The sequence below is a fragment of the Melanostigma gelatinosum genome (genome assembly GCF_949748355.1).
Source record: "Melanostigma gelatinosum genome assembly, chromosome: 1".
NCBI classification, from domain to species: Eukaryota; Metazoa; Chordata; class Actinopteri; order Perciformes; family Zoarcidae; genus Melanostigma; species Melanostigma gelatinosum.
Window position 1 is genome coordinate 13,321,449 of NC_136634.1, and position 12,702 is coordinate 13,334,150.

General features: G+C 45.3%; 1 protein-coding gene across 1 annotated transcript in view; it reads left to right on the plus strand.

The window, feature by feature from the left end:
* The window catches only part of pclob (piccolo presynaptic cytomatrix protein b), a gene marked incomplete at its 5' end in the record, with an annotated part of 54,858 nt that overhangs the window by 25,945 nt on the left and 16,211 nt on the right, over positions 1 to 12,702 (plus strand). Inside the window, 6 exons of the mRNA XM_079277904.1 lie at positions 54 to 3,836; positions 5,058 to 6,735; positions 7,239 to 8,806; positions 9,008 to 9,273; positions 9,668 to 10,496; positions 11,102 to 12,152. Coding sequence (XP_079134030.1) covers positions 54 to 3,836; positions 5,058 to 6,735; positions 7,239 to 8,806; positions 9,008 to 9,273; positions 9,668 to 10,496; positions 11,102 to 12,152 — 9,175 coding nt within the window. The remainder of the gene's footprint in view (positions 1 to 53; positions 3,837 to 5,057; positions 6,736 to 7,238; positions 8,807 to 9,007; positions 9,274 to 9,667; positions 10,497 to 11,101; positions 12,153 to 12,702) is intronic.

Consider the following 12,702-nt stretch of genomic DNA (forward strand, 5'->3'; position numbering starts at 1 on the left):
ATGCAAGTAAAAATGATTTACCGGAATATACAGACCCATCAATTCTAATAAAGGAGGAATTCAGAGCTGAGAGAAGGCGCCTAAGTTTCCAAGCAACGGTTGAGAGCAGTGAAAGTGAACTCACACCATCTCCTAAAGTCCAGAGGAGAAGACTGAAGGTCAGCAATGTTTCATCCAGCAGTGAGGACATTAAAACTGAAAGCGCTGATTCCTCTATGGAAGATGAAGAATTCATCCGCAAGCAGATAATGGGTATGGGTGATGAAGAAGAAATTAATCTTTCAGATGATGAGAGACAAAAGGATTTAGTAGATGAGGAAGCTATCAAAAAGGTTGAGCTTGATAATGCTTTAGTGACAGCCAAATCACTGTCTATAAAAGATAATACAGAGAATGAAGAAAGTCCAACCAGGAAAAAAGCCCTCCCAAAAATGGATGCTGAAACTACTCAAGATGTTCCTGAAACAATGCCCTGCACTACATTCAAGAAAGCTACTCCAGTCATGAGACACAGACAAAGCACTGATGAAGAAGTAGAGAGCATCACAGAATCCCTGTCAAAGGGATCGTCCAGTGTTCAGGTATCTAGTTTTACCCCAGGATCTTCACCCACGTCAGCCTCATCTCTGGAGGAGGACAGTGACAGCAGCCCCAGACACAGGAAAGTCAGTGGGGACAAGCAGCATCGCAAAGGAAGACACAGGCAGCCAACCCAGCCTCTATCAACCATTGAAGACTCATCTGAGGAAGAGGAAATGAGAGGGGGGGAGAAGTCTAGAAAAGACAAAGAGGAACTTAGAACCCATGGTGCACCACTGTCTCAAACTGAAACTACTTCCTCCACAGAGAATCTGAAGCAGGTCACCGTAATGGATGAAACCAGTAGAACATCTGGCTCGGAGTACTCTGCCAGTATAGAATCAGAACCAGAGGCTTGCCGAGCTGTACAGAGAGGGGGTAAGCCTTCACCAACGGGGATACCATACAATCCTACTGATCCCTTTAACGAAGAGGATACTGTGACAAAATCATTGAAGAGTGCTGAAGAAGCATATGTGGAAATTATTCAGAAGACAAAAGCTATTCCTGGGGAGAGTCCTCCTGATATTGAGCCACTCTATGGAGGAATGGCAATAGAGGACTATCTTTATGAATCCTTAGTTGAGGAGCCTGAAATCAAGATGGATGAATCTCAAGAGGAGGAAGTTAAACAAGATACAAGCTCTGAGTGTCTCAAAAAACTTAGGTCTCCAGAGGAGGTTTATGAGGAGATGATGCAGAAAAAAAGAGAACTGATGATGATAGAGCAAGAGTTTCAACAGGCCCAGACTGCCATGGATTCATCCATATCATGGGCTTCTGTCCCTGGTCCTCCTTCGATTGCTGAGACCTGTGTGGTTATCATATCCACAGAAGAGATATCCCTAACTGAACAACTTGACATGCTTCTTACAGGCACTGCAACTTCTGAAGCAGTGCCAGTGAAGAAAAAGAAAAGGCCAGCCCCACCACGCCCCACTGAACCCCCTAAGCTTTCTGAAGTGAATGTTGTTCCAAGTACTCCTAGTGGATCTATTGGTTTTGTTAGGCCTATGGTTCCTCAAGATCCTGCACTCAGAAAGGCATTGTTTCCAATACCAGACCTCAAAATTACCCGCTGTTCATCTGGGGAGGAAGATGATGACAGTCTTGCAGATGAGTATGGTGTTGGTATTTCCTCTGATATTACCCCCAGTGATGACTCTGAGACGAAAGAGGATCCATCCATAAGCCCACCTTTGTCTGAAACCATTGAGATGGAGCCTTTCTGTGTAGTCTGTGAAATTCCAGAGCCAAAACCTATTCCAACTCCTATTTCAGCACCAGAACTAAACACTACACCCTCCCCTGTATCACCAATGTCTCCTCCAACTTCACCAGCCACTCCAGATTCCAGTTTGGCTTCTAATGCTACATCCTCATCCTCATTCCAGGCTCAAACACCTCTTTCATCAGATTCAACTCCACTGTCTACACCAACACCTCCAACTGTATTCGTAACCCAATCACCTCAAGAGATCTCACCACTATCTCCTGCCACAATTGCAGCAGTACCGTCTCGTGGGGGCTCAGTTTCTCATCCCACCCTTACCACAGTTACTGTTACAATACCAGATGTGGTGTCTGATCCATCCACAGCTCAAACAACTGCAGTAGTTCAAGGTAAGGCTTCTTCAGCTGAAGCTCCAACTCCAACCCTAGTGGGGATGTATACTTCTGTGCCTGTTGTGGTTCAGATGCCAGACCTGGTTTCATCTCCATCTCAGGTGCCTATCGTGGCACCAGCTGTTGTACAGGTCTCACCACAAAGTCCAGCACCTGTTGTTGTCTCAGCTCAACCCACAATTGTATTTACAGCTGCACCTGTTACAGTCCCCACTCAAGCTTCAACCCATGTTGTTTTTGATTCTGTCACTCTGGCCTCATACCCTTGGCCAGTCATAGACCAGAAGATGCCCAACCTTGTTTCAACTACATCTCCAATCTCTGCACAAACCCCACTACCGGTCTCACAACTCGTAACTACCCCAGCTCAAGTCCAAGCCAAAGTGGTACACTCAGTCCCTTTCCGAGCAGCCGTCTCTTCAATGAGCCCTGTTGCAATCCCAGCTCCAGTTCAAACAGCCCAGGTGCCTGCACCAGCTCCAGCATCAACTATTATAACCAAAAGGAAGATCCCACCCCCTCCTCCCCCTCGATCTACTTCAGTGTCATTACCTGAGACTAGCACAGAGCTTCCACTGGTAAGGACTGTTCAGCATGTCACCCCAACTATGACCACCACCATAGCTAGGGGAACCACAGTGGCCGGCCAGCAAATGCAGTCTGTATTTGTGGATATACAGCCAGCAATGGAAGACATGCCACCAGATAGTGTGGCTGTACCTCAGGTAGTGACCCCAACCAGACAAGGGCATGTAGTCATCATAGTGCCAAGTGGGGAAGACATGTCTCTGCTTAGACAAACCCCACAAGATATAGCTAGCACAGGGTCAGTAACTGCCACTACTTCTCTGCAACAAAGTAGTCAAATAGCTTCAGATATACCCAGGACAGACACAGATTCACTATCCACTAAGGTGTCAGCAGTGCCAGTAGCTTCAGCTCCACCCCTTCCGCCGAAACCTATGACAGGTACAAAAGTTGTAGACACAGTCGAAATACCTGTAGCAGATACATCTCCACCACCTCCTACCACTTTACCCACGCCAACTGTGTATCCAAAGCCGATGGTTCCCACTACAGTGATGATTGCCACAGCAACAGTAGCACAAGCTTCTGATACAACAGCTGGCTCTTGTCAAACCGCAAAGCCTCCTCCACCCATACCACCTAAGCCTATATCAATTCCAGCTGGACTGGTTTTCAGCCATAAGCCAGGAGAGAGTGTCAAGCCACCTCCTCCTCCTGTGGCCCCCAAAGCTGCAACACTACCTAGGATCAAACAACCTCCAAATGCTCTGTCACTTAGCCTGACACGGCCAGTGGAATCTAAGTTGAGTGCAACATCTCCTAAGTCACCTTTGTCTCCTAGACACTCCAAATGTTTGCAAACCTATGTGGTGATAACCCTTCCATCTGAGCCTGGCTCACCAACAGAAGTTATAACAGTCCAGGCACCTGTAAGACGAGGCTCCATCCCATCTACAAAAGTATCAGGGGTACGGACCACACCTTCAGAGCAAAAAACATCCACTGAGGCATTCTCAGAACAGGCTACAGTTAGGAGAGCCTCTGTCCCCAATGTAAGGCACCCACCTCCAATATCCATAGATCCAACTGTGGCAGTAGAGCAGGTAATATGCTATGAAGTTGGGGCTAATAAAGTGCCAGCCAGCAGAGACTACGTGGCTTCTGCAGTATTACCACCACCATCTATTGCTGATGTCATTGTAGTGTCATCAGGTCAGGTCACATCTATTCAGGCACATAGTGCACCTCTTCCAATTAAGAAACCATATTATGTGCAACAGCAGCAATTCATTACTCAGCCACTGCCACCACCTCAAATAATGTATGAGGTAATCACAATGCCCCCACAGCCAAAGGTTCTTATTCAACCACTAACAGTTCAAGCCACAGCAAGATCCCAGTCTATACCACTTGTTGCTCAACATCCAAACATATTCACGGAAGTTGTAACAGTTCCTCCAACTGAAGCATTAGTTCCTCAGGCCCCAATACCAACTGTACCTGTGCAGCCACAGCCTTTGACAGAAGTTGTTACTGTACCACTGACAACAGAGGTACCTTTAGTTGCACTAGTTCCCCAAGAAAGACCAGCTGCAGTTCCCACTACTGTTCCTTATCCACAAGTTGCAGCTCAAATAGGAATGCTACACCAAGAACAAGATATGCCTACTCATGTCATAGTCACCGAGGCCGTAATGGTTAAATCACCAATACCAGGAGTGAGTGAGCAAATTCCTCCTCAACAGCCACTTACATTAGTTGAAGTAGTGACTCACTCTACAGAGCAAGACTTGTCTACCATTTTTAACAAGATTCCCACCATTGCTGAACTCCCATTAGCACCACAAACTGAAATTTTGCATTTAGTGACACGGCAGCTATCCTCACACTACCCACTTCTTGTTGCTGAAGTGTTGCCCCTCCCTGCAATTGAATTACCTAAAGAGATTATTACAATTGAGACTGCTCCTAGAATACCAGGATTAGCAACAGTATGTCCAGTTCCTTATCCTCTATCTGTGATTGTTGAAATTACCCCAACACCAGAAGTAGCTAAGTTAATGCCACTAACTACAGTTACAAAGACGATAACTCCTACAATTGGAAATGTGACACCATCACCTCTCGTGATGCAAGTCCAACCAATGGCAGTACAGCCAGTAGTACCTATTCCACAGGTCTATGGAGCGATTACATCCTCAGTCATGTCACCTTCAACGCCACCACTGGAGGTCATAGCATTGGAGCCTGAACGTGAGACAACCACAGAGATTATACCAAAGGATGTTGATGTAAGAGCTTCAATGTCACCATCAGTGTTGCAGTCCCTGGCAGCTGCTGGGATGCCAGTTGGATTTATTTCAACTGGGGAAACTACCAGTAGGAGGAGGTCATCTATATCGTCCATAGTGCAGCCAACATACAGCACAAGTGATATGTATACCTATCCTGCAGAGTATGAAATACCCACCCAGGTGATTGCAACTGAGGCCTTTGCTGCCACCAGGAGAGAATCCATAACCATGCAGCAATCATTGCCATTGGCACATGTAGTAAACATGCCAGCTGAAAAAGATATTCCGATTGATGGTTATGCTGTTCAGAGCCCCTACAGGAGAGGATCCATTTATTCAACGGAACAAATACCACAGGTATCAACTTATTCATCGGAATATGATCATCCTCTGGAGATAATAACCACTGAGGCATATACTAGAAGAACATCAATGCCCACTGCACAGGCCATTCCACAGGGTGTATCTGTGGCTCCAGTCACTATCACTAAAATTCAGCAGGAGTCTATTGAGAGCCAAGAGATTCGACGACAAGAAAAGGTGGTCTCCAGTATGAGTCACATGTATTCTTCCTCAATATCCACCTCAGGCCAGCCTCCTGAAAGCCTGCCAAGCCTTGTCACTCAGGTGGTTACCACTGAGGTCCAGAGGACCACTGTATCTGTTGTTCATGAAAGACTTCCACAAGTACCTCGACACAGTGTAGCAATCACCATACAACCAGACGTAGCTAAAGTCCAACCTCTGCCAAAACACAATGGAAAGATAATCTACCCTGGTGATGTCATCGATTTACAAACCATGAAGATTGAAATAAAGATGACTGAGCAAGGCATGGACCTAACACCACCAGAGTCATGTCGACAGTCTTTTTCAAGTGACTCTAGTGGCCGCCAAATCACAGCAGTGCAGCCTGAGATAGTAAATCTTAGTGCAGAGATCACCACTGCAACCACGCTGTCTGTGGTCACAGACATCATCACAATAGTCACATGCACAGCCACCATTGCCTCATACAACACTACTCCAGCTGAGAAACCCCTCGATTTGCAAGGCCCTGTTTCTTCATTGCCGCTGCCTCTCACTACATACAAACCATTCGAACCGCTAGCTCAGATTGTATACAGACCTGTGAATTCCCATCCTGTAGTCAGTGCTGTAGCATCCACTGCTCAAGACATACCCATTAATCTTTCCTTTGGAGCTCTGGTCTCCTCGGGTGGCAAACAGCCAATGACTTCCTCAGCAGCTATCAGCAATGAAGGTGCTGTCCTTTCTCTAGAGGCCACAGGGGCTATGGATCTGTCAAACTACAGACCAGTGAGAGCGATGGTCGCTTTGTCTGACACAAGCCCAGGAGTGGTGACCACTGTTGTCGAGGATGATGGGACTCCAGTCGACCTTACAGCTGGTAGGAGGATTGTGTGCTGTGATGTCATTTACAAGCTACCATTTACAGGAAGCTGCAGAACACAGCCCCCTGTTACAACCCAACCTGACAACCGTTTTGGCTATAGAGATGACCACTACCAATATGATAATGCTGGACTGTATGGCATCAAAGGCATGGATGGTATAAAAGCCTCAATGTCTGAGACCAACCTGACAGAGGCAGGACTGTTTTCCTATGATCCCAAGAATGACTATGACTATCTCAGTGGATCTTCAGATGGCGCTATAGACCTCACTGCTGCCAAACTTTCTTCTGGTGAGTATGGAGCTTTTTCTGTATATTTGCAGTATTTGTATGACCATGCTCTGTGCTTGCTTTATGGGCTTGCATTTAATGTTTTAATAGATTTGAAACTTTTATTTACCAAGTGTGCTTACTCTTTAACTCATACATCATTACAGTTAATTTCTCTGCTTACTTAAGGCATATGTGGTGTTGTTCCCTTTAAGTTTATAAAGTCGTGCTTTCCATTACTGTTTAATTCGATTTTTTGGTATATGCATGTTTTCAATCAATATTAAAACCTGCTTTTATTTCTTTTGTCTTCATACAGATGCATGTGTGTGCCTCCGTGTGCTCCCTCAATATTTTGGTTTTGCATCTTGCTAGCCAAAATGACTACAGATATGCATGTGAAATGAGAGTCTTTTTAAATCAAAATTGCATGACCTTCAACTCATACAGTTCAGTATGTTTGTTTATGAAATAATAATGTATTTGATAAAGTAAAATCTATATCTTTGGACTTATTATGGCAGGTAAAGCTCTAGACTACACTAGCAGAGCTACTGGAATCTACTCTGGGACGATTGCTGCTCCATACTCCCAGGTCCCTGCAGCTGAGTTTGGTGTGAATGGTGTTCTAAGAACCTCAGATGGAATAGTGTACTCCTCTATTGCTGCCCCAGTTCCATCCATGTATGCAATTATAACTCAACCGGGCTCCATCTTTCGCAATACCTTAACACCTACATCAACAGTCCAGAACCAGTCATTGCCTCATCCGTATGGCTTCATTCCCAGTACAGACCCTGGACAGATAATTACTTTTGACACAGGGCTACCTAAGGAGCTTCTACCCACAGCTTTGGCTGACATCATTACAGGATATCCTGACATGTACTCAGACACCACCCTGGAAGCAATTGCTGCCTCTCTGGATGCCCTAGCCTCTTCCCCAATATTCCCTGGCTTAGACAACACAAAGATGGCCCAGTATCAGATGGAGAGAGAGTTTCTAGAGCTAGAGAAGCTTAAGCAGCTTTGTCTCGCTGAGGAGCTGGAGTGGGAGAGGCAAGAGATCCAGCGTTACCGTGAACAGGAGCAGCTTATGGTCCAAAGGGAGCTTGAGGAGCTTCAAGCTCTAAAACAGCAGCTTCTCATGCAGCAAGAAGAAGAGCACCATGCCCACATGGTGGCCCAGCAGGAGACCTATACCCAGCAGAAAGAGCAGTTGCAGCAAATCCAACAACTCCAACTGCAACTCCAACGCCAGCTTGATGAGCACTATGGTAGCACTGGTACCACAGGAAACCTCCTAGATGCAAAATATGCAGGGGTAGGGGACAGTGGCCAGTACTGGCCTGTCAAAGATGAGTCTACAACTCCATCAATTGGGACACAGTTAGAGGAAAGTCAGGACCAGTTTAATCTGGGAAAGAGCCTTAAGGCTGATCAGGACACAGGGAAAAGAATAATTGATAGTGGAGTGCAGACAGATGATGAAGACTCAGCAGAGAAGCAACATGTAGGAAGGAGAAAGAAGAATAAGAGAAATGTTGATAGCTCAGCTCAGACTGATGATGAGGACCAAGATGAATGGGATGCTCCCACAAAAGCTCGACGACGCTCTCGAAAACACAGCAGCGATGGGAAACATGGCTCCAAAGTCTCTAGCATTGCTATCCAAACAGTGGCCGAAATATCTGTGCAGACTGACCACTCTGGAACAATCAAACGACCCAGAGTCCAGATGGACACTAAGGTGGAAATTATCAAGCATATTTCAGCTCCAGAGAACTCTCAGAGAGGTGGCAGTCTGAGCTGTCAGACAGACTCAGATAGAAGGCTCACACCAATTGAGGTGGGGTACAGCACACACCTAACAGCAGATGTCCCATTCAAGTCAAAAGTCTTCTACACCTCAGTCTCCCCCATGTCCCCGGAAAAGTCCCTTGGAGGGCAAAGAATGTTGACTGCTGACCCAACCAGATTTTCCTCTGGCCCTCATATATTAAAGGCTGGTCAGAAGTCTCACTCTGATCCTAAATCCATTAGTCCTACCACAGATGACAGGATGGGTGGATACTACGCAGACAGCTATTCTGTAAGTCGTAGCAGAATGTAAATGGAAAAAACTGTCTCATTATTATTGATAACAATAATTACTTTGCTTATGATAGTTTCAGAATGATGAAAATGCTTTAAATTCAAAAATGATAGAGAACAATACAGTGCATTGTAATATAATTGTGTTTTTAATCATTATTCAATGATTGACAGATTTATAATTTGTTTTATGTTCTAGAGTCGAGGCTCTCCCTCTGGTACAGGTAAGAAGGTAAAACGGACACTACCAGATCCCCCTCCTGAGGATGACTCTTTGGCAGGACGTTCAGGCTACAGCACCAACTCTGCACGTCGTCGTCTTGCCCGCAGTACAACAATGGCCCGGGCAAAGATCCTGCAGGACATTGACAAGGAGCTTGATCTGGTGGAAAGAGAATCTTCTAAACTTCGCAAGAAACAAGCTGAGCTAGATGAAGAAGAGAAAGAGATTGACGCAAAGCTACGGTAAGATGCTGCGGATTTGACATCAACAATATTCAGGATTTAGGCTTGCACCTTTTTTCAGACCCTGTGACATTATGTCATTGACAACTAATTTAATAACTAATAATATGTCATGAATCAATTACAACTAATATCATTGCATTTGTCCCTCTCATGCAATAATTATTCCTAATTAATCTACATGATTCCCCTCTTACCTTGATAGCTTATGGGCTAAAAGGCTGCCTTGACATCACTCAGTGAGACCTCTCAACACTCACACATGTCACACTCATACAAAAGGTACTATTGTGTGAGAACCTGGAATTTTTTTTTTCCTCTTTGGTTGTAATGTTGATAGAGTTGATAATGCTTAAATTGTAAAACTATGTATCCTTTTTCATTATTACTGTAGGTACCTTGAGATGGGTATCAACCGGCGTAAGGAGGCCTTGCTGAAGGAGAGAGAGAAGAGAGAGAGGGCCTATCTCCAGGGGGTGGCAGAGGAAAGAGACTACATGTCAGACAGTGAGGTTAGCAACATCAGAGAGGCCAGGGGTGATGGCCAGGAGAGACCACGGACAGCTCCCCAGTCTGAGTTGGATCAGTTCATCCCCCCCCAGACTGAAGCTGATTCCCAGTACAACACACTAACTAGTCCCTACTCTCACTATGCTCAGTATCTTCCCCAGACCCTAACCACCAGCCACTACACCCAACAGAACCTATATCAGCAGCAGTCCCTTTACCACCAACAGGTGTCTCCTTACTCAACCCTATCCCTCCCCCATGCCCAGGGTCAGTCTAGCAACTACCAACATGCGCTGCTCTTGCAGCAGGGAAAGCAGCGACAAACTACCCTGTCTGATTTAGAGCCTAAGCTCACCACCAACTATGAAGTGATACACAACCAGCCTCTGCTCATTGTGCCAACCTCCACAGAAAGTGGTTATAGTGTTGCTCACCTGGGGGGCAAGTATGGCAGCTTGGACTTGAGGCTGGGGCTAGGCCAAAGGAGCATGGGCTCTCGCCCCATGTCTAGCATTTCTGCTGATTCCTTCTATGCTGATATTGACCACCACAACTCCAGGAACTACGTGCTGATAGAGGACATAGGGGAGCTCACCAAGGCCTCAACGGGGCTGAGCAACACCGGCTTGGGTTCTGGATTCAACATTGCTGATAAGGAGTTGTCCAAGGCAGACAGACTACTCAGGGCAGCAGAAGTCAGGCGCACAGCAGAGGTAAATACTGTATTGTTACATCATACGCATTTTTATCTTTCTTATCTCCTCGTGCTATATTTCTATTTTGCTTTTAAGGGTACAGCCACTGAACATACACAATTTTGAAATTTGAGAGCATTGCTATACTGCTGTTTTTATTCCAATGATGAATGCATGCAAAACGGATGGCAGCAAAACAAAGCTTTAGCTGTTGGGTTGATACTACAAGGCAAGGCAAGGCAAGTTTATTTGTATAGCACATTTCAACAACAAGGTAATTCAAAGTGCTTCACATGAAACCATTAAAAACATAAAGGCAAAAGTAAAGGAGATTTACATTACGCTGTACTCAATCAACCATACACTGCCGCAATTCTACAGGGTTTTGGCCAAACAGATGTGGAGGTGTATGAAAGGTTATGTTCCTAAACGTTCAGCCCTTGCATAAACAAATGAAGACACATTGGTTCAGTCTGGCCACATCTGTATATATGTCACTGATCATGCATTTTTGACGTGTAGGTAACAGAAAAATGTATTTGTTGTGTGAGTTTAATTCTTAGTAAAGTCAAATTACTTTTCAGAAAACATTCAATGTGTGACATATTATTTTTCCCTTTTAGGTGGCAGATTTTTTAGGCTCATCTCGACTTCAGGGTTATGGCAAAGGAGAAGATGAGACAATGGAGGAGCCTTATGAGCTAAAGCTACTGAAACAGCAGATCAAACAGGAGTTCAGACGAGGAACTGAGGGACTAGAACACTTAACAGTGCTTGGCCCTCCTCATTATCTCCCCAGTGATGGCAGTTTTCGTCACTTCCCTAAAGGAGAGAAGTACAGCATTGGCAGGCTCACCCTTGAAAAACAGGCTGCAAAGCAACTCCCAGCAGCTGTGCTTTACCAGAAACAGATGAAGAACAAAAAGGCCGTAATAGATCCTAAGGCTATCATAAAATGTTCCCCAATTCAAGAGAGTAGGGACCTGGAGCCTGACTTTGGTAGCTACATGGGATCTGGGGCCTCCTCTGTGACCAATCTGGCTGCTACAGCTAGGTTGCTTCAGGATGAGATTACATTTGGGCTAAGAAAAAACTTGTCTGAGCAGCAAAAATATTTAGGCTCCTCCCTAGGGGCCAATTTAGCTGGTTCTCTTAATTTTGGGCAGCCCCTCGGAGTTGGATCCGCTATCAGGGCCCCTGCCCAGGATGATGGTACCTACCCAAGTGGCAGCTGTTCCCGACCCTCATCACGCCCTTCCTCTCGCCCCTCTTCTGTTTATGGTTTGGATCTATCTATCAAACGGGACCTATCCAGCTCCTCACTTCGACTAAAAACGGAAGGAGAGGTCCTAGATGCAGCATTTGCTCCTGGGGTGGCCAGAGCAAAGCCCACCAGTCTCCCTATTAGCCAAAGTAGGGGACGCATCCCTTTTGTGTCTCAGAATTCTGAGGAGGAGAGCCCTCTGAGCCCGGTGGGGCAGCCTATGGGTATGGCTCGAGCCTCAGCTGGACCTCTTCCTCCCATCTCTGCTGATTCCAGGGATCAATTTGGGTCCAGCCATTCCCTGCCAGAGGTACAGCAACATATGAGGGAGGAATCTCGGACACGAGGCTATGATCGAGACATCGCATTCATCATGGATGACTTGCAAGGTGCCATGTCTGACAGCGAAGGTAAATGGAGCCTGATAATGTTGCAGCAACACGACTGTGTGGACATGCTTGTCATGCATGCAAATGCTGAGTGGTCTTACTAAGTTTCTGCATTAACTGGTTCTTTCTTAATCATCAGTGCTCCAGATAGTTGTTGTTGGTTGTTCATTACTATATTTCCCTCTCTCACGGTAAATGTCCCATTCGATGTTTGCCTGCTGTTTCCTTTCTTTTTAATATCTTACTCACCGACACATAATACTCTTGGCCTGAGTTTATGTATGTCACTAATCAGTTCTATCCATGTTTGTCATGTAATTTCTTTAGCATGCTTTGTCTTTTTATTTTACAATGACTCTACCTCTTCATAGTTACATTATTATCCTTGCTTCTAAAACTCAGTGGTAGCACAACTGGTATGCACAAAATCTAGGGCTTGAAGTTATTCATACACATTGTCCTCATTGAGGCTGCCTTATTCTTAGTGAAAGCCAAAAATGTATTATTATTATTATTATTACTATTATAATTATAAGAAATATATTGTTGACAGTCAACCCGGACTATCTTC